General features: G+C 41.4%; 1 protein-coding gene across 1 annotated transcript in view; it reads right to left on the minus strand.

Moving 5' to 3' along the window:
* Window positions 1–23,295, minus strand: part of MRPS6 (mitochondrial ribosomal protein S6) — a 67,348-nt gene that overhangs the window by 11,427 nt on the left and 32,626 nt on the right. Inside the window, exon 2 of the mRNA XM_039480419.2 lies at window positions 3,703–3,842. Coding sequence (XP_039336353.1) covers window positions 3,703–3,842 — 140 coding nt within the window. The remainder of the gene's footprint in view (window positions 1–3,702; window positions 3,843–23,295) is intronic.

Raw genomic sequence — 23,295 nt, forward strand, 5'->3', positions numbered from 1 at the left:
CCCTTTTTAGCACGGGTCTAAATGAGCCTCTCCAACCACTGCTCCCTCGAGCGTAAATGACATCTTCCCCTTTCAGATGCCCAGGCATACGGTAAGAATTTTCCACACCAACACTCTGTCTGTCCCACAGAGTAGGTTAGGCTCTCAGGGTGAGCATGTGAAGGCACAAAAGGGAGGTAATCTCAGGGGCCTGAAAGAGACCCCAGCAAATCCAGAGCTGGGAGTGACTCCCAGGCCTCTGAGCAGCACAGCTCCAGATCGTGTGCCAATGATTTATTTAGTATTAATATGCTAGATGGCTGAGATATTGTCCCAATCCCTGATAAGGGTGACCCAATCCAGGCCCCACTCTGCTGCCAGGGGGAACACTGAATCCCATTTTCAAAAACAAGTTAAAAATGGTCCTCAGTGGAACACAAATGACTGACTGACTCCCCCAGTTCTAAGGACCTTCAGAGATTATGAATTAAGAAAATTTCTGTGGACTAGTCTGGGAACTTAACCATCAAGTTGTTCCATTGGGAAAATAAGTTCTCAGTTATAAACAACAGACTTACAGACAAATTTCTGGAACATAACCTGTTTCTCAAGTGGAGTCTGACCAAACTAATATTTGAAATATAATGACTATATTTTTCTTTTTGGCATAAGCTAGAAATAGTCTTGATATAATAATAAACATCAGGTACCATTTCCAAAGTATACCCTCCTCCTCCTCTGGGCAGATTTCCCAGATAACCCTAAAGTAACAGGCTCTCTCTTACCTACTCTTTTCTTCCAGCCTACTGGGCATGTATGTGATAATGAGGTTGATTCTGGGGGCAGGGGGATTGATTTGGGGGATGGGCATGGGACAAGAGTAGAGGCAACTGCCCAGTATGTAGTGAAGTCATTAGAAGAGAGATGCCTACCTGTCAGCCCCAGGCCTAGATTACTCCCTGCTGTGCTGGGCACTTTCACACACACTCCCTTAGCTGCTGCCTAGTTTAGCACTATGTGGCCAACTCTCCGATTAGACTGAAAACTCCTTGAGACCAGGAACCACGACAATCGTCAGAATCAACCTGAGACCTGTAGACGCCACCAGGACATACCATTTCTCCCCACAAAACATAAAAGCAACAAACACACGACACCAACAGTACCATGAGAAAATGTGAATTCTCAGAAACGTCTACGCTCACTCCATTAGCCAGCCAAAAGCTGGCTCTCGCACACCACTGACAGGATTCAAATCAGCGCCTCACCATAATTTCAGTAAGTGTTATGGCCTCCGGGACTGTTCAAAAAGACCCAAAACTTTGACTGCTAAACATGTAACCAGTAAGACCACTGTTTCTTCTCAACCACTTGAGAAAAGCGAGCCTCCCAGCACATAATCCTTACTACATGCTTCTAACACTTTCTGTGGCCATTACTAATGCACATGAAGAATTATGAACAAAATGCCTGGTACTGATGTGGTTAGGGTTAGTGATCACGGGGGCACTGTCTGAAGCCAAGAGACTATCAGACTAACCTTAAGCTCCACACTGCAGACACGTAAACATACCACCCGATTCCAAATCTTCACCCAGGTAGCTCCAAACCACACTCTCAGATCCTCATTTCCCAAAAGTCACTGTGGAGAATAGAGTGTTCTAGAAATAAAACACATAATCAAATACAGTTCATCAATGAAGGGATCTTACTGAAGGGCTTCTCATCCTTTATGGGCCAATGTGCACTGTGAATCTCTAGAAGGAATTAGATCATGTGAGGCTTCCCGCATCTCACTGAAAACACCCACCCTACTTTTCTTTTTTTGATGGAACATCTCTATAGAATTAGTATTTCAGAGACCACACTTCAAAATACATTACCTTAAACAAATAAAAACCGAACAATGACTTATCCCAGAAAACAGGCTTAAAGCATGACCCTCCTCCACTGCAGCTGGCACCACCTTTCTTTGTCTATATATAATAAACATATGAATACAGAATGCTGCTTCTCCTTTACTGAGGAGTCTGAAAGTAACAGAACAGAAATAAAATCTTTAAATGTCAATGAACTAAGTGACTGCAATGTATTCCTCAGTGAGGTACATGTACCTTTGTCGGGGGAACCCAGAAGCAGGGCTAGTATTCTCAGCAGTTCTGGCTTGGTCCCAGACGGGCTGTTCCAGGACCTGAATTTATTCCACCCATAAAGACAAAAACAGCCCCCCACCCCCAACCTCCAGCACCGCACACAGAGGTCTGAAAATGAACTGACTTAACACAGCGGTTCTGGAGCGTGGTCCTCAGACAACAACATCAGCATTACGCAGGCTATGTGTTAGTGCAGATCCTAGGATGCTGGCCACGCCAACCTTAAACCAAGTAAAATCCTCTACTTGGAAAAAGGGCAGAATCGCCTGGAAGTACTATGTGAGTGAAGAAACTGACTTCTCTTTCCATTCACTGCCTTTCATCCAAGAACTGTGCTAATAATTCTTAGACAGATTTCATATGTTCCTCTTTAAATAAAAAGGCAAAAGGATTCCTAACTGTGCTGCTGAAACCACACTCACTGGTGATTAAGTTTAAAAGAAACAGACAGACAGACACGTGCAGGGTCTCCATCACTCATTGTTATGATTGTGGAAGAAGCCTAGCCACGGTGCATTTCCTGTTGCCTAGCAACACCTCAGGCACTCTCTTCAGAGGTGTTCTCAAGAAGCTGAACACCAGCACAAAACAAGGTGAAGCAATCAAAAGATGAAATTTGCAGCGCAGCAGAAGGTTTAAATGCAGTAAGAAAGCCTCGATGTGAGACGCGACTCCACTCAGGCCCTATCGCACGTAGCGTACCTGCACAAGATGGCTAAATCCACGTGACTAGAAGCGGCACTCTCACCACAGAGCACATCTGCAGAGACTGTCTTGCTGGGTCCTTTTGGCAATGCAGATGGGAGACCCATTACCTGAGTTCAGCGCCCAAAGAGGCCGGAAGCAGAGAAGGGACGTCCTCGAGGTCACAGAGTTCCTGAATGCCAGAGGGAGACAACTCTTCTACTCTCTCCCCACTGTGCTAAAACCTGATTCCCATCTTCTCTAACACCCACTCCTAGGAAACCCCACAACATAGGAAGACTCAAACCTACTCTACAAATTGTTCTCAAAGACCTTCTACACAGATAGTTATTACTACAGAATCAAATCTGTGGCGTGTAGTTGAGGAAGTTGCTGTACACAGCAGGAGACAAAATTCCCAACTGTGATCACTACTTGGAGTAGGTATCACCATTTTTCTCCTGTGGATTAGGCTCGGGTTACATACACGTTAGTCAAAAGCAGCACATTCCGTTATGTGCAACCCATATGTTTCAAACAGATACACTATACATGTAGGCAGCACTCTTCACTAAGGTATTTTAAAGGCAAAAGTTAAACAAATGCCAGGGAAAACAGTACTAAGGTTGACAAGAAAAGTTTCCTACAAGCTAGACTTTACAAGTCCACTGCTCCTAGGAGGGCCTATTTTTGAACTCAGATCACAGTCTATAGTCCATACCATATCCCACGTGCAACACAATACTGCCAGCGTGTGTACCCAAAAGACACCCAGGCGCAATGGGGGTCTGACTGTGAAACTGTAAGAACTTCTAATGTTAACTCAACAGGGCTCTTCACTGAGCCTATCAAAAATGTTTTCCAAGCACTTCATGAAGAAACTTACCCGCCACTGTTGTACTGCTGATTGTGGGCGGAGATCCTGTAAGGAAGTGCTCGCTCACCCAGGTTTTCCAAGTTCCTCACTATTGCTCCTCTGTCCATCAGGGCCTCTATCGTACGCTTCAAAGCAGCAGCAGTCTCTGGCTGTTTTTGTTTGTATTTTTAAAGAGAAGAAAAAAAAGCATCAGTATCAATATAAGAACTAGAATGATTAAGTCTGGTCAGTTCCAATCATAACACTCTACTGGTAGGGATCTTTGGGTAAAAGCAATAGAAGCTGGGTTTTGTTAACTTAAAATAGAAGAGAGAGAGAATTTATTGTAAGGATATGAGCTAGCTCACAGATACGAGGGAATATCTGAAGAACCAGGCTTCGTAGAGTTCAGGGACCAGGGCAGCTCCAGGGATCTGGGAGGCAGGAACTAATGAGTGGCTTCTTCAGAGCACCTCAGCCAGGCTGAATCAGTGCCAATCACTGTCAGTTCTCGTATGCCATGACTCAAAATTCAAATTCCAGGGGAAGCGCATCCCGTTGTCAGGACACCCGAACTGCCCATCCCACCCAAACTGTAACCAGGGGGAAAAGGTACTGTCCCCCAAAGAAAAATTGGGAGATTGTAACCAAAAGGGGGAAAGGATGAGTAAGACTCAATCTCTGCCCTCATGGAGCTTACAATCTAATAAAGGACAGAAGAACACAAAATCCACATGTCTGGAGAGCAGAGGGCAGAACACAGGAAGTGGCATAGAGACCAGAGGGCTCACGGAAGGTAGAGACGTTCGGCTCGGAGAAGGGTTTCACTAAAGAAAGTTTACTTGAAAGGAGCCTGGAAAACGATGAGCAGCGATACAAAGAATGAATGAACCATCAGCTGAGTAAAGGAGCAAGGGCAAGAAAGCATGAGTGCACTGAGGAAACAGCAAGGAGCCCCAAGTGATGAGGTTCAGGGCCAAGGGAAAGCTAAGACAGACTGGATACAGACTGGCCACAAATCTGTAAGTAATTAAGTCCTGTTATAAAAAACAAAGCTTGCACAATACAGAATCCCATCATCCAGAGATAGACTGGATGGTGAATTGAACTTTTTGGTGAATTTCTTTCCCAGATAGCTCTGCATGCATATGTGTACATGAGCAATTTTTAGAAGAAAAGATACTTTATAAGGATAAGCTTGAAAACTGCAACGAATACAATGTGGAGAATGAGGGCAAAATGTGGCCAAGAAGGGCACTACAATCTGGTGGCTGCGAGAGTGGAACTGTCATCACAGCTAAGAGGAAAGCTGGAGAAGCTGGTGAGGACAGTCAGAGATGAATCCGGTTTAGGACACGTGCAGTCTGAGACGCCATGGCTCTCCTAGGCTGACCTCTCCAGATGTAAAATCTTTAAGCTCAAAACAGGTGGATCAGAAATACGCGTTTCATAGTCACCTGTACAGCCAGCTACCTGAAGCCTGAGAAGGAGGTGAGATCATTAGAAAGGGTGGCGGGGGAGAGGAAGGGAGAGCCCCAGCAGAACCCTGGGGAGAACAAACGTTTAGGGGCTAAGGGGAGGACTCAAAGTCAGAGAAGCAAATCGAAAATGTACAGTCAAACAGGACAAGGAAAATCAGGAGACTGTCTTGTCCAGAATGACGATGGGGTAGAGGAGAGAGATAAAGAAAAAGCCGCAGTGTGGTAGCTGCATGGGCATTTAGCAAGATGGGGCCAGAAGGCAGACTGCAAATGTTCCAAAGGAACCTTCATCATCCTAGTTCCTCCTGCACTTTAAAATCTCCCTGCTTGCTCTGAAACCTAAGATAGAGGCCCCGATAGACAGAGTAGCAATAGTGAGGGACTTGCTGAGCAATAGCTTCCTTACAGGGTATCTCCACTCACAGGGTGAAGGAAAAAACGCCAGGGCTCCGGGGACAAGCAATTCGAGCAACGGTGGTGCTTCTGTAGAAAACACACGAGCAAGCTGGTAGGCAAAAGGGAGTGGACCAGGTAAGAGGACCAAATGCAGGCGTTCTAAAGTAACGACGACGACGACAGATATGATTTACTGGGTAACTGCTACATGGCCGAAACTGGCCTAGTGTCTGGTTATGTATTTTGCCTTCACCAAAAAAGCAGCCAAGAAGGTTTACAGATTTGGGACTGGGCCTCTGAGAGATCCCGACAGGGCAGCTAGTAAGTGGAAGTGCCTGCTGCAAGGAAAAGGAAAGCTGTGGGAATGCTGGGGGAGGAGGCCAGAGCCACACCGTGGCAAAGACAAGGAGCACTTCTCAAAGACCTACGTGAAGCGGCGCCAGCAGGGAGACTTTAAAGTGCAAGAGGGAACTTAAGGCTACCTCCCAGTGTTTCATCTGGGGGTCAAATGAAGAGAAAACTGCAGAACAAATATGCTTTCTGGTAACCCAACAAAATCCGCTATATTTTATTATATTTGAACTTTCTTTCTTACAAGTACTGCTAAAATGGTATGAAATGTGTTAAGTATTGGCCTAAGGCTTCGAAAAAACATTCTTTACTTTCTTTTCATATTGAAGCCCATCAGGGATTTAAAAAATTCCTACTGAATCGTTGTTTATATATTTAACCAACCTTAAGATAAAATAGAAATTTCCTGAAAACAGTAAAAATTGGGGCCAAAATCTAGTCCCATTAACACTAGGTAAAAAGCCCACGGCAATTGATCCTTATGACTGCATCAAACACATTCCTAGACAGTTCTAAACACATGAAGACTACATTCTTCCCACATTTCGTTATAGTTCACAAAGACATCGCCATACATCTGCAGAGGACTCATTATTAACAGCAGCGCAGTATTTCATTTCACTGAAAATACTGTTTCTTGACCTGGCATTACATCAATTAACTTACGATAAGGTAAAGGAATAGTCTATCCAAATAAAGAGTGGGGTTCTCAGCTTTGTTACCTACACTTAAAAAAAAAGGGAAAAATCCTTTGATTGATTAGTTTTTTGATTAGCTACCCAAATAAATTTTAATTCCAGTTTTGCCTGATAAAAAAGAATTTATCTCAGTATCTTCTGTTTAAGTTCCAACTGAAGTGTTTACAGTATAAAACTCATTACCCTCTTCTGAAGTAAGAGCTCATCAAGTAAAAAACATTTTCTTCTCACATCTGTCTCAAAAAGGGGAAAGGCTACCTAACAAGAATGTAACTTAGGAAAATACAAAAATACATTTTATTTGACTTTGGTATGTCAAGGTCAAACTGTAAACTCCTGGAATGGCCACATTCATCTCACTTTAATTTCAAAACACCCAGAAGTTTTAAAAAGAAAGGTAGAAGGAGGAGCAAAAATAACACCCCATATACTTTACCTCACAAGAAAGCAGGATTGGCAAACCAGGGCTTGTGGGCCAAATCCGGCTTGCTACCTATATTTGCAAATAAAGTTACACTGGAACACAGCCAACTCATACATTTGCACAATGTCTATGGCTGCTTCTGTGCTAAAGGTAGATCTGTAATTACAACAGAGACCATGTGGCCCCAGAGCCTAAACTATTTACTATCTGGCCAGCCCCTGGGCGAAGGGAAGCTGGCAGGGCCTTAATCCAGTCGCCCTAAAATGCACCACTAATAAAACCATGAGCCTGGGCCACTGAAGTGTAGAGGGTGTATTCCTCACGGGATGTGCCATCAGGTAGACACACAGGGTACCAACAGGCTGTACCAGTTGAACAGCCTGGCCGTTCAACTCATTGCAGGGCTCAGAAATGATTCCACAAACCCACTATTCCATCCACCAAGCTCCTAATGTCTTTATCAACCTGGGCTGCCAACTTCGATGTTCCTCAATTGATGAAACCTATGTCTCTATTAAAATAAAATTCTTATACTTAGGGGAGAAAAAGTTCTGCTCAATCCAGTACAAATGTTAACCTCAGAAAAGCATGTAGTTTACAGGAAGCAAATGATCTTGCTGCCGTAATTCTCATTTATAAGATCTCTGAACCATTTAATTCCAACTATTCTAAGAGAAGTTGTGCAGGTTTCTGATGGGCTTCTCTTACCCCACCTGAAAGCAACTCCCCAAGACTTTCCTTCAACCTACCAAATGCATCAGTGAAACACACTTTGGGCAAGGCATGGACTGAAGGTTTGAAAATATTCATTTGAAAAAAAAAATACAGAAAAGAAGAATGGGAATGGGAACTAAGAAAACGAGGATTCTAGTCCTAGCTCATTCACTAATGAGTTATGCAAACCTGCACACATTACTAAAACTTGTCAATTTTAAACTTGTACCTCAGTTTCCTTATCTGCTAAATTGGTGGTTCTCAATTTTCCTGTTGCTACAAGCTTCATGTGAATAAACAACATTCGTATTGCAATTCTCAACATCTGCTGGAGGCATATAAAGTTTGATGGAAGCCTTTCTTTTTATGACCCCCATTCTGATATCTTCAACCCCCAAAATATACCCCCATCCCCCAGTTGTCCTGATGTTTACTTCTAACAGCACTGCAGCAATCTATATTCTTTCACTAACTAGAATGTAAGTGACAGAAAGGCAGGGACCTTTGTCTATCTTTTACATAACTGTATTCCCAAAGTCTAAAATGATCCACATGTCATGGGACACGTGCTACAAACAGCTGTGCCAACTGTACCTCCTTAAAAGGGTCTCTTGCTTGCTTACTCCTATATTTTCTCAAGGAATTCTAAATTTCCTTCTCTCTCTAATATAAGTTAAAGTCACATTTCATATACAACAAAGCTCACTGCCAGGGTGGTGACTGTAACACAGAAGCAAAATTACAATACTATTGTTTCCCGCTTTACGCATAAGAGCAAAATGCTGTTCATACCAATATTGTATTTCAAAAAGATCTACAATTTATCTAGAAGTGAAATTAAATATTTTATACATTTCAAGTATCAAATTCCAATACACATATAAATATAAATGTTAAAATTACATTCATATAATTATTTGCTGATAAGGTAACATAAAGTACTATCCAAAAATTTAACTAAATAGTATAATACTTAAAAAAAGAAAAACCATTAATCCTGGAAAAAATGAAAGCTAATTTTTGATATTATTAATTACTAAAACTAATGTTTAGCCTACAAAAGAAGACTCGGGGAAAACTCAACAGTTAATTTCAAATATTTGCAGGGCTAGTATGCAAAAGGTAGATTTGTTTTATTTTGATTAGATCCCAAGGGTGGACTAGAATCAAAGGGTAAAAATGAGAGAAACCAAGCTGTATTTTGCAAAAAAGAACACATTTCCAAAAAATATAGCTGTATGAGAATGAAGTGGGCTGCCTTGTGAAGTAGTGACCTTCTCATCACTTGAAGTACACAAATAGATAAAGGATGGCTGTTGGATTAATATCTGCATGAGTGAGAGGCCGAACTCAACAAGTTTTTAAAGTTCCTACCAAGACTAAATACTACTTCATTACCACTATCATTCTGAAGGATGTTCTGCAGTGAAGCTAGTTCTGAAAGCTGCAACTGCAGAGCGGTGAAGGACACAGGACTAGTAAAAGTTAATGCGGCTGACTAGATTCATGCTCACGTCCCAGCTATTCTACTCACTACTGTTTTCACAACGGTCTCCTGAAAGGGTCCCCGTAAAGCCCGAGAGTCCTCAAACCGTATTTTGAAAATCACAGTTCTAGAAATGCCAATGAGAAAAGGTGCTGTAGTAAGAGGAGAGCAAAAAGATGGGAAGAACAAAAGGAAGAAAGGCATCTCTCCTTGTCCCCCAAATAAAATCCCTACTCAGGAAGGCTGTTAAAGCAAAGAATTCATGGAAATATCATAACCACCACCATGGATCAGTGACCAACGTTTAACCTAATTAAACGTATTTTCATCCTGGAAGAGAAACTTTTCAACAAAATTACCTTGCAAATTAGACTCCGCAGGAAAGACAGTTTTAAGCCAGTGGCCTCCAATGTACCCAGCTAGCACTACTACACCCTAGTTTCCCAGAAAATAAAACACGCACAGAATCCACAACATTCAATGCCATGCAGCATCTTCCTACAGTTTGCCCTCTTCATGTTACAAAGAGTTATACAATACCCAAGAGCAGGCAGGACTCAGGGAAGGCAGAGCCAAGACAGACAACTGTCAAAACCTGTGAAAATGTACACATAACAGTCTTTGCTGAATCTTAATTCCAATCTTTCTTTGCATGTAAAAGTCTTTACTGAATCTTAATTCCAATCTTTCTTTGCTGAATCTTCACTCCAAATCCTGCCTCCTTTAAAAAATTTCCTTGCAATTTAAATTTTCAAATAGATTGTCCCTGTGAATTCTGCACTGACATTCTCACAATTTGAAAATCTGTAAGTCCTAACTTTTCAACAGTCCAATGGGTTTCATGGAAAGTGGCTGAAGCTCCAGCAGACCTTAGAAGAATTAGATGGCTTAAACATCTACGTAAAAATACGTAAAGTGCCAGCCTTGCCTAATGACATATACAAAGCCCAACTATGAAACTGATTCCACAGGAACTGTTTGATCAAACAATCTTCAATGGAGAGAATCCCTTTTGCCCAACAATTTGTTGAATCAGGAGTTGCAGTCCTCTAAGTAATTAAGAAATTAAAATTATCAAACAAAAACTATTTTTAAAATTAGAATAAAATGCAGTAAGGACAAGTCTAGAACACTAAGAAACGTAAAGACGCCTAAGTACATGTTCAAATGTGATTAACTACTTACCTCTACAGGACTGAACTTGAAGTTGTAACTTGAAGTGACTACAAAAGTAACCTTTATAGGCGTTGTAAAGGTCAGAGATAGAAAATACTTATGAAAATTTAAATGCTATACTACTTTGCTTATGAATCCTATTTAATAGGCCACATCTAAGAAATATGGAGTAGGCTGAGCACAGTGGCTCTTGCCTCTAATCCCAGCACTCTGGGATGCCGAGGCAGGTAGATCACTTGAGGCTAGGAGTTCGAGACCAGCCTGGCCAAGCAAAACCCCATCTCTACCAAAAATATAAAAATTACCCAGGCATGGTGGTGCAGCTACCTGGGTGGCTGACGCTCAAGAATCGTTTGAGCCGGAAGGAGGTTGCAGTGAGCTCAGATTCTGTCTCAAAAAAAAAAAAATGGAGTAACTACTGAATAAAGACATAATAGGCTTTAAAAAGTAGGTAAATGGGAGTGGAAAGAAGAGACAGGAACCAATATACAGTGACCCCTGAGCAATACAGGTTGAAACTGTACAGGTCCACTCACAGTGAATTTTATTCAATAAATACATCGGAAAATTTTTTTGAAGAGTCCCAACATTCTGGGGAAAAAAACCTTGCTTTTTCTCTAGCTTATTTTATTGTAATATAGTATATAATACAAATAACATACAAAATAACACTGGTAAGGCGTCCAGGTCAACAGAAGGCTATTGGAAAAGTTTCTGGGGAGTCAAAGTTTACCCAGATTTTCGACTATGCATACCCCTACACTGTTCAAGGGTCTACCTGTATATAAAGTGTAATAAGAAAATAACAAATAGTGTAATACGGAGAAAAACTTTTTAATAAATCAATGCTGTGTGCTCTGCAAAAACAAAAATACCCAAATTTAAAAATTTTTTTAAATAATGTTGAAAAAGAATACTGCAGATTCATAGGTCAGGCTTTTCAAGTGGTCATTTGTTAGGCTATAGTACAGAATCTTAAGAATTGCTTAAGTATTTTATTAACTGAAAAGCACTCATGAATATGGCATTTATATAATCATCTTTCTGAGAAATAGTTACAGGGAAAAACATTAAGCATCTTCATGGGGAAGCCATTTTAAAATAACTTAAATGGCACAAGTCAGGTGTAGAGAGGAGATCCACACATTCTGACCCTGCATGTGGAGTGAGAGGGCAAACTGAATGGTCTTTTATGGGCAGACCAAATTGTGCAGGCATCAGAAACGTAGTTTGAAAGTTAAGAAATGGCCATTTTCGTTCAACTTAACATTTATCTGGAAACATTCTTCCCAAAGTGTCTTCCTCAAGACAAGAATGTCCAAGCTGCTCGCTGTGAAGTCCATCTTCAAAAGGGTGGTCACAGGCTTTTATCTATAACAGGCTTGCTTACTTACGTTGACTCGGGAACACCAAGTCTCCGTCCCTAAAGTCTGCGATACAGATAGGAAGACAGGCCCTCTTAAGTTACTAATGAAAGGCAGATTGAAATACAGACAGCACTGATGTGGAAAACAATTATGTCAAAAACACTCAGAAAAAGGAATTACTACTACTAACTGGTTGGTTAGAGAAGGCAGATTTCAGCCAGACCCTGAAAAATGAATACCTGTCAGAAGGGGAAAAGCGGGCCACTTCGGGTGCCCTCAGAGTGGATCTGAACTAACAGCAGACAAAAGAAAGGCAGGGAGAAAACTCTGAGAAAATTTCTATTTGGGGTAGAATCAACATGGGTACTGTATTTGGTATAGGTAGAAGCCACTGCTTTCTTCCACCCAGGGTGCTATTTTGCCTAGAACATTAAGATTTCGGCTTCTTCAAACACTCACCTACACTGTTGGTAAAAACGTAAACTTTCTGCAAGGCAATTTGGCAAAGTATATTAATTTCAAATGTGCATACCTTCAACCCCACAGCCACTTCTAGTGTGGGCGATTGTTCAGAGCGGTGGGAGTAACTACAGGGAAAGGACGCAAATCTTCTGAAAGGTCGGAAAGTTCTGCAGAGCCCCAGGGGAGAACAGCTGAAGGCATCTGTTCTGTACCCCTGAGGCAGAGGACAAGGAGCAGGTACAAGGGAGTGTAAGGGAATTTATCTTAAACAGGCCTGCTTACTTCTGTCGGCCAGGAACTGACCTTTGATCATCATGCAGTGATGTTTCCTGAAAGGGGAGCAATGAATGTTAATTACCTATAGGTCGTGTTTGCTCCAGGTTTTCACCGTTGTGTCTGCACTGAATAAAAGCAAGCAGCTCCAGCTTCTGGGGGATGCACTCTGGCCACTAGAGCCAGACAGTCACCTAGCTGCTCTTACACTGCATTCCCATGTCTGAGTACTCATTTCATCCATTGGCCAGAGTCTGCGGGACAGACCCGGCATTCTAGGAATTTATGCAAACTACCATACCCATGTACCAGACTTAGCTATGAAAAATGCTCATCATAAAGTTATTAGGATAGTGAATAAATGGAAATTAATTGTCCAAGAGGAGACTGGTTCCATAAATGATCTCCACTGACCAAGTACTATACAACCACTTAAATAACCAAGATCTCAGAAATCACCACTCAAGAACTTATTAATATAACCAAACATGACTGCGGCACAACACTCCATCCCGGGTAACAGAGTGAAACCCTGTCAGGGGCAGGGGGAGAATGATCCTTACATACTGGCGTAAAAACATTTAATAATAAAATCAAATCAGCATGGAGAGTACATCTACATTTTTTCAAAAAGAAAAAAGGACTATGTAGACAAACATGGAAAAAAGTATGGATGACTATGCAAGACATTAGTCTTCCCTAGGCAGTAAAACAAGTGGAGTATTCTGTTTTCTTTTTTCCTTTACACTCTGATTTCTTTTATGATGAGCAATTAAAAGGTGTTTCAGAGACAAACTTCTTTGGTGACAAATTCAATTTTTTCTTAAAAGAATTTCTTCTCCTAAGTGTCTTAACTGCTATCTTGCCATGGATGCCATAGTTTGTAAATTCTGTCTTCAAGTCCCAGATCTAAACTTGAACATAGAAAACTCATTTACTGACTCCATGTCCATCCAGGCTTTTAATAATATAATAATCAGAGAGGTACAAACAGGTGGCTTCCAGAGGTTAGTGAAAGAGCCTTGCAAGCTGGTACTTCCACCAGCATTAATTTTTACAACTGGTTATTTTGTCTCTTGGGGAATGAGAGGAAAAACTGGAATCCAGAAATACTGGTCCCAGAATCAGAGCACACCAAAAAGACATGACAGGAGAAGACGAAGTCTGTCCCTGACACCACAGTGGCCAATGAAGCCAAGAGATGAGGGAACAGGAGCTTGCCCATTCTATGGCCATGCAGCCAGGAAAAAGACTCTTGAGGCCTGGGAAATCCAACATTAAAAAGTATTCTTTGGGCTATGTGATGAAAATGAAAATAACTCAGGGAAGAATGGAGGTTAAAAAAAAACAAAACAAAAACAAAACAACAACAACAACAAAAAAAAACAGGATCAAGAGGACAATGACTGGTCCAGTAACTGACAGGAGCCAAACACAGGACCAAGAACAAAGCAGGGGCATTGCTATCTTCTCAGTGCATGGCTGAAACCGCAAATGTAAAAAGCAGTAGGATGACTGACCAAGTAACTTGAGCTGCGACGTAGGCAAAATGTCTTTAAGTTATAAACAAGGCTTACTTATCCAAGGGACCCCTGCACCAAGTGCAGGCTGAGCCATCAATATCAGGCATTGGAATCAAAAGGCTCATCAAAATGAACACATAAATTTAAAAAAGGACCCCACTGAGCAAGAGGGAAGACATAATTATAGGAGATCCAACCTATGGGAACTGACCAGTTGTCAGCTATATATTAGTTATGTTAGTCATGTGCCTAACCACATATTAACTAACCACATGATTAACTACATTAATCTCTGTAGTTGAGTGATATTGTACCTTTGTTCCTTAATCAACTAATTTCCAAGGTTTCAAATCAAAGAATACCATTCAGATAACATTCATTTAAACACAAATTTGGGGCCTCACATATAATCAATCATTCCTTTCATGATTTGAGTAAGTCAAAGGAAAAGGGGAGAAATCACCAAGGAATTCCTCAGCACTGAATTATCTGGGAGCTTTTAAAATAAAGATTCCTGCATCTTATCCTCAGATATTTCAATTGACTTTGAGATTCAAAAATTCTAGACAATAAAAAAGGGCAGAAATCACCAAGGAAGTCCTGAGCACTGGAATCACCCGGGAGGTTTAAAAATAAAGATGCCTCCATCTTATCCTCAGATATTTCAATTCAATTGGCTTAGTGATTCAAAACTCCTGGACACTAAGACTTTTTTTTAAAGCTCCCCAGGTGCAGACAAAGGTGAGAACCACCCTCTAGTAGGAAGCTAGCTGGCTTCTCGTTCTCCCAAAGATGAATGACTCTGACTGAATTGCAGTTGGTAAAAGATTTTAAGCAATGATCTTCTCCAACTCTAATTTAAGGAACATAAAAGTTTCACTCTTTCTCACAGTAATATTGGAGTCTTGTCTGAACACGAATGAGGAAATGAAAACTCCAGTAGGTGACTATCTGGGGTAAATACTACTGCATAAGCTAGAAACAATGCCGAAATGAAGGTACCCTGTTTGCTACTCTGAGGACATTTTGAAGTCCATGATCCTCTTGCTGGGAGGTTTTCATTTCTAAACTCCCCATCCCCCTTCAGATGCACTCACAGATAAAAGATAAACGGGAAGATTGGCAGGAGTCCTGGTTACTATGACAGCAAATAAAGGAAATGCCTAAGCTTGTGAAATGGATAGTGGGAGCAGGAATCAGGTAGACATCACTGAGCCACCTGCCTTGTTGACTGCTCACCTTCATACACAATTCAGTTTCCTGCCTTCGCCTTATATTTCAACCTCTTCACAGGGTAGATGGGAGACACACTGGAATGACAGGAAAACCAGGGGAAGGAACAGTCAACCAAAGATTCAGATGGTAGAGACAAAAGGTTTTTAAGAAAATGAATCTTCTACGTACCCATGTAAGGTTTAGCAAAAATACTACCTGGTGGACTGGGTTAAGAGCAGCTCTTAAAATCATGCATTAATAGAATGACAAACATGGACTTTGACAGGAAAGTTAGATTTGCATAATTTGCTAAACAACAGACCAAAAGCACGTCCACCAAGTAGGCCACTGCGGTGATGCTTACACTCAAGTGGTGGAGGAAAGCACCGTGATGGATTGTTCTGCTCTGCAGAGCAGAGAAAGGGCACAAATACAAAGGAATTACAGGATTAAAAACACGCATCCAGACTGAGCTACTTTTTCAGATGCCACATATGACGGAGATCATGTGTTATCTTTCTGTGTCTGGCTTATTTCACTTCACAGCATGTCCTCCAGGCTCATGCATACCGTTGCACAGGATTTCCTTTTTTATGGCAGAAGAGTATTCTGCTGTGTATACCATACTTTCTTTATCCATTCATCCACTGAGAAACACTTAGGTTGATCCACATCTCAGCTATTGTGAACAGTGTTGCAACACACAGAGGAATACAGATGCCTCTTCAATGCTGATTTTGGTCTGATTATCCAGTAGTAAGACCGCTGGATCATATGGTATTGCCGTTCTATTTTTAATATTTTGAGAAATCTCCACTGTTTTCCACAATGGCTGTACTAATTGATTCCCGCCAATGGAGTACAAGGTTTCCTTTTCTCCATATCCTCGTCAAAATTCATATTTTGTCTTTTTCATAATAGCTATCCTGACACTTATAAGGTGGTACCTCAATGTGTCTTGTTTTTCATTTGTTTGTTTTGATAGAGATGGGGGTTTCACCATGTTGGCCGGGCTGGTCTCAAACTTCTAACCTCAAGCGATCCACCCACCTCGGCCTCCCAAAGTGCTGGGATTACAGGCATGAGCCACCATGCCTGGCCTCAATGTGGTTTTGTGTTTCTGTGAATTATGTTAAATGAAATAAGCCAGGCAAAGAAACACACCTACTGTATGATCTTACTCATGACATTTTAAAAAGTTGATCTCATAGAAGTAGAGAGTAGAATGGCGGTTATCAGAGGCTTAGGTGGTTATGGAGAGGGTGAATTGGGAGCTGTCAGTTAAATGATACATAATCATAGACAGAGAAATATTTTTCAAAGCATCCAGAATAGACAAATATAGAAAGTGGATAACTGTCTAGGCTAGGGGGTAGTGGGGAGAGAACAGGTGTGGGGAGGGAGAATTGGGGAGTGATGACTAACGATTACGAAGCTTCTTTCTGGGGTGACAAAAAATGTTCTAAAATTGACTGTGGTGATGGTTGTGTAACCCTGAACAAACTAAAAACCACTGGACTGTACACTTCAAATCAGTGAACTGTATGAAATACAACGTTTATCTCAATGAAACTATTTTTTCAAAACGATCCAGCTACTTTCTATAAATGTGCCTTTCTTCTATAATCACACAGGATCTCTCTCACTCCACATACATCTTGCAAGTGTAATTATTTAGGAGTCTGTCCCCTTCCTTAAACCTCTTCTAGGTTCCCTCTTACTCATGGTTATTAGATGCTGAAGGTCCAAAGAACCTGACTCACAATACACTTTCAATAAATGTTTGATGACTATGTAAGTCAAAGAATAAATGGAGAGTTGAGAAATAAAAGTTGCTAACGGTACTTAATCCAACTATAAAGGAAGAAAGGATTAAACTGAGTCATAACATTTATGAGTAGGATCTTCACTGCAAAGAGGAAAACACATTATTTTTTGAAAGACAGAGACGCATAATGAAGTTAATGAACATTCCACTAGTCAAAAGGAGAGATACAGAGTAAAAGAACTAGAAATAAGACAAAAGACAGAAACAAAGGCAAAGGCACAGGTAGAAACACTTAACAGTGCATCCAAACTTCCAAAAATTCTTGGGATAAAATACAAAACCCAATGGATGTTCAACTCCTGAAGCATATGGGAATACAGCAACAAAAAAAACCTTGACTCTGAAAAGCTATGGAAAACTTCTAGAAATGGTCAGCAAGCCCCATGAAGAGACAACAGGAGTTTACAGGGGCCTCCCTTAGGGTGTGACAGTGAGACTGCAAATTAGACTTGGAAGCGAGGCAAGCCTGAGGGAACAGTGGCTCTCATTTTGCTGCATTATTAGCAGTGTCTATCCTCAATTACTGAAACATGGAGGCCACATATGAAAAGGAACCGCAACTGCCTCAAAGTTATCCAGAGAAAAAACAGAAGACTAAGATGGTGAAGGGTCTGAAACCTATGGCCTGTGCTATAAACCCAGGGAGTGAAGAACATTATATCTGATTTTGAGACTTCGGAGTACAGTAATCTTCAACATTTTTCTTCAAATAAAAGTGGCGAGGGGCTAGGCACAGTGGCTCACGCCTTTAATCCCAGCACTTTGGGAGGCCAAGGTGGGCAGATCACGAGACAGAGAGATCGAGACCATCCTGGCCAAAATGGTGAAACCCCATCCCTGCTAAAAATACAAAAATTAGCTGGGGGTGGTGACACACACCTGTAGTCCCAGCTATTTAGGAGGCTGAGGCAGAAGAATTGCTTGAACCCAGGAGGTGGAGGTTGCAGTGAGCCGAGATGGCGCCACTGCACTCTAGCCTGGCGACAGAGCTACACTCCGTCTCAAAAAAATGTGAGGGAGGGAATAACACTTCAGAGGCAGAACTTGGGAGTCAAAGTCAGAGACAGATTTAAGGTCAATAAGAAAATCCCTTAAAGTTAAGAACTTTCTGAAAGTGGAATGAGCCTACTTGGCAAGACGACGGTGGTGGTGCTAGCAATGTTCTATTTCTTATGGGTGGTGGTTACATAGGAATTCGCGAAGTACAAGTGATTCCCATTACTCACGGAATCCATACATGCCCCTTTGCCTACTTGCTAAAATTTATTTATAACCCCCAAATCAATACTCCCAGCAATACTGCAGTCATGTGTAGATATGCACATATGTAGAGTGTGGTAGAAAATCTGAGTTGCCTATTGCACACATTCCCAGCTGAGGTAGAAAAAGGTAATGTTCTGCCCTCATTTCAGCTCACATATCATAATCAAGTGTCCTTTTGCCATCTGTTTAGTACCAAGTTTTTTGTGTATGTGGTTTCTGGTGGTCATTCGTTGTTTAAAATGGCTCCCAAGTGTAGTGCTGAAGGGCTATCTAGTGCTCCTAAGCCCAAGGATGTGTGTGATGTGCCTTAGGGAGAAAATCTGTGCTAAATAAGCTTCATGCAGGCCTGAGTTCTAGTGCTTTTGGTCTTGAGTGCAACATTATCATTGTTATCAATGTTATCAACAATTAGTAAGTATGGTATCTTTAAACAGAAACACACATAAAGCGAGGTCATGTATTGACTGACAAAAATGTATTGATAAAAATGACATGACCATACACTGGAAGGAATCGAACGCAATGGGCAATGATTCAGAATTCACTCATGCAGCATTTGAGGTAAATTTACAGAACATAGCTAGCACAAATAACTGTGCTTACTATACTGTACATTTGTGTCATTTTACAGAATATGGTAAAACTCACAATAAGATAGCTTTAATGGATGGTATTCACACATTGTATAAGTGAATCACCTATACAGCCTATTTTTTTCTTTTAATGAGACAGGATCTCACTCCGTTGCCTGGGCTGGAGTACAGTGGCACACAGTAGCTCACTGTAGCCTCGACCTCCCAGGCTCAAGCAATCCTCTTACCTTGGCCTCCTGAGTAGCTGTGACTACAGGTGTGCATCAGCACAGGTGGCTCATTTTTGTATATTTTGTAGATACGGGTTTTCACTATCTTGCCCAAGCTGGTCTCGAACTCCTTCCCGGGCTCAAGTGATCCATTGGCCTCAGCCTCCCAAATGTGCTGGGAACACAGGCATGAGTCACCATGCCCAGCCACCTACACAGCTTTTAAGGCCTCCTTGAGAAATGTGAACAATCTTCATAGTTTTGCTCTTAGAAATAAGTAGAATTTTAAAACTCCAACTCTGCTTCTGGTAGTCAACCTGTTATCTGAGGGAAAGACAGAAATGGGCAATAGGCTCTGAAAATTTCAACCTTCAGAAGGTTTAAGAATGGGTACCAGAGTTTCCAGGCAAGCCAGAGGATTCAACACAAGCACCTAATTATGCTCCCACCTGAAAACCTACTAGAACTACTATAAAGAGATTTTTTTTTTCAGCTTTATGGAGGTATGATTGTCAAATAAAAATGATATCTATTCAAGGTATATATAACATGATGTTTTGATGCACATATTGTGCAGGATTTTTTTTTTTTTTTTTTACAAGTACAACCTTACAAGAATATGAGAAGAAACAGCAGCGATAAAATTTTGGAAGAAAGGAAGTAGACAGAGACAACCAACAATGGGAAAAACCAAGAATCAACCATACCAACACTGGGCACCTCTGAAGCGAGGGTGAAGTGACACTAAAATACATTCGGTTGGTCAAAAGTTTAAGAACTAGTTGGATCCTGAGACGCATATTTGAAAGTTTATACTTCAAATAAAAAAAGAGAGACATCTCTGCATTGGCAGATAAAAAAGAGAGAGATCTCTGCATTGGGGACACCCAATGGCAAATGGTAGTACTGTACCAAAAGAGAGTAAGGAAAAACTGCAGGCTGTGAATGTGCTCTCTTCCCACTTGGCTCTCATAATCATGGCAAAAGGCCTTTTACCCTTCAGTTTAAAACTCAAAGAACTTTCTTTGGAAAACCTGACTTGTTCTAAAGATACTGCAGGACTTAACCCAACACACGGCCAGGCCGTGCAGGCCCAACTGTGATGCCAACATGCTCCACCCTATTAAAAATAAGCAGATCAGCCTATATCGGAGAAGAGCCTTTAACATGGAAGATTAACACAGAAAAAAACTATCTTGAAGTAAATAATGCAGGAGTAGAAGACAACAGTACCTTCAGAGATGAGAAAATACAGCATTCATAAGACAAGAATAAGAGGCTATAAAAAAGATTTGGGGAACAAAAGAGCTCTTAAAATTGAAAAACTTGACAGAAATTTTATTCTTTTTCAACAGATGGGCTGTAAGATCAAGTTTAGAAACTGCCCTAGAAAGAGCAAAGAGATGAAAATTAAGAGCAAGGACATGAAACCAAGTGTACCAGTCCAGGAAGTCCAAAGGGGCTCTAAGCAGGACAGCAGAAAGAACCACAGTCCCCAAGGAGCTGCCACATTCAAAGAACCCACCAAAGGCCAGTACTGTCCAAGAAAAAGTTTTGTCAAGGCACCTAACTAAAATTTCAGAGTACAGGGGCTAGAGACTAGAAAATTCCTATGGTTTTATGCTTTCAAATTTCTGAAGGAAGTGCTTTCTAACCTAGAATTCTACATTCAGCCAAACTTGCAAACAAACGAGGTAGAATAAAGACTCTATCCATGCAAGAATTAATTTTAAGGAGTTATAGTATTCAAAAAAATGAGTTGTGGCCAGGCACATCACTCAGGAGTTCAAGACCAGCCTGGCCAACTTGATGAAACTCCAGCTCCAGGGCGTGGTGGCGGGCACCTGTAATACCAGCTACGCAGCAGGCTGAGGCAGGAGAATCGCTAGAAACCAGGAGGCGGAGGTTGCAGTGAGCTGAGATCGTGCCACTGCACTTCACCCTGGGCAACAGTGCCAGCTCCATTTACGGTATATGTCCTTTACGTTTATACCATATTTTATCATCTGGGGAAAAAAAAAAAAAGTTTCATCAGTATTATCAGCAGGTTTCTTACGGCTGGAGAAGAGAAATATAAACACCGAGGTAAGACTAAAAAGAGACCTCTGGTGCTGGTTTAGAACTGGAGGCATCCACAGATGTGCACAGTTAGCAACAGGGACATGTTCTGAGAATGTGTCGTCAGGCAGTTTTGTTGTGTACAATCATAAAGTGTAGTTTACCTCCATACACCTAGATGGCATGCCCTACTACACACCTAGGCTATGTGGTATAGCCTACTGTTCTTAGACTACAAATGTGCACAGTTACTGCAGCAAATACTGTAGGCAACTGCACAACGATACTTGAGCATCTAAACTTAGAAACGGTCCAGTCAAAATATGGTATAAAAGATAAAAAATGGTATACCCATAAAGGGCACTTACCACGAATGGAGCTGGCAAGACTGAAGTTGCTTAGGGTGAGTGAGTGGTTAGTCAATGTGAAAGCCTAAGACATTCCTGTCACTTTTATATGCCTGGCAGCAGGGTTTACACCAGTACCACCACAAACAGGGGTAATGTGTTACAGTATGGTACAAGGTCCCTAGGCTATAGAAATTTTTCAGCTCCATTACCTTATAGGACCACCATCATATTGTTGGTGTCATCCATTGTTGACTGAAACACCATTATAAGACGTGTGACTCTATGTGTATTTCCTAGTTCTGTAAGCTGAAAGGGCCCAGAAGTCATGATACCCCTGCAGCAATGAGTACTCCCATGCCCGATCCCCAGACTGAGGCAGGGAAATGACACAGTGCACCCATAACACCTTAGTGTGCCAGAAAATGCAAAGCACTCAAGAACTGATGGAAACGTCACAAAGGACAAAGAAACTATTGAAAGGGGTCTCACCAGCTAAATCTGGAAACATCTGAGCAAAATAATGACAGTAATGGGTAATAACTCACTGAACAAAATCATCCAAGAGTTCATACTGACAAATTAATGGGAAAAAGGGAAGCTCTTGAGTTCAGTATCCTCCCCATCCAAAAAAAGTTGCAAAATAACCATCACAGTAACAATTTAGGCAAGATTCACAGACAAATGAATGCTAAAATCAGGGGTTCAAGTTTGATGAGAAATAGGTTATTTGCATGGTCTTTAAGTATCCCCTCCATCACCCCAACAAATTACATGTTACCAAAGGGAAAAAACAGCAGCAGTGGAGAAACCTGGTGGACACCACCTTAACCATCAAAGTTAATGTCAATAAGAATGGGACAATACATCAAATGCCTCTTAAAATGTGAAGCTTTAGGGACACAGCAACACTTTTGTATTTCTGCCAAAAATGCACAGTGTGAATCTAATAATGAGAGAAGAGATAAACCCAAACTGAAAAGGGACAGTCACAAAGTGACTGGCCTCTATTACTTTAAAAATGTCAATACTGGCTGGGCGCAGTGGCTCATGCCTGTAATCCCAGCACTTTGGGAGGCAAAGTGGGTGGATCAACTGAGGTCAGGAGTTCAAGACCAGCCTGGCCAACATGGCAAAACCCCATCTCTACTAAGAATACAAAAATTAGCTGGCGTGCTGGCATGTACCTGTTATCTCAGCTACTCGGGGAGCTAAGGCACAAAAATCACTAACTCGGGAGGCGGAGGCTGCCGTGAGCCAAGATCACACCACTGCACTCCAGACTGGGTGACAGAGCAAGCTGCATCTCCCAAAAAAAACAACTCAATACCATGAAAGACAAGGCCAAGAAATGATCCAGATTAAAGGAGGCAAAAGACAAGAAAGCTAAATGCAACGGACTGGCTACTGATGGGGGGTGGGGAGGAAGCTGCTAAAAAGACATTACTGGAACCAGCAATGTTTGAATAGTCTCCCGATTTAAAATCAGTTTCTGTCCAGAGTTTGTTAATTTTGAGTGACTGCCCTTAAGAAATATACCTGGAAAGTACTCAGGGAGTAAAGGGGAATGATGTCTGCAAATAGTATCTCAAATGGTTCCGAAAAAAATATTTATGCTTCAGAAGAATGGCAAAGCCAGTATGACAGGCAGTATGTTAACCACTGGTGAGCCTGGATGAAGTCAGGCCCTAAATTCCTCATTCCATTCTTACAACTTTCCTGTAACCTGAAATTTCAAAATTAGAAGTGAAAAAACTAA

The sequence above is a fragment of the Saimiri boliviensis genome, chromosome 18, assembly GCF_048565385.1.
Source record: "Saimiri boliviensis isolate mSaiBol1 chromosome 18, mSaiBol1.pri, whole genome shotgun sequence".
NCBI lineage: Eukaryota > Metazoa > Chordata > Mammalia > Primates > Cebidae > Saimiri > Saimiri boliviensis.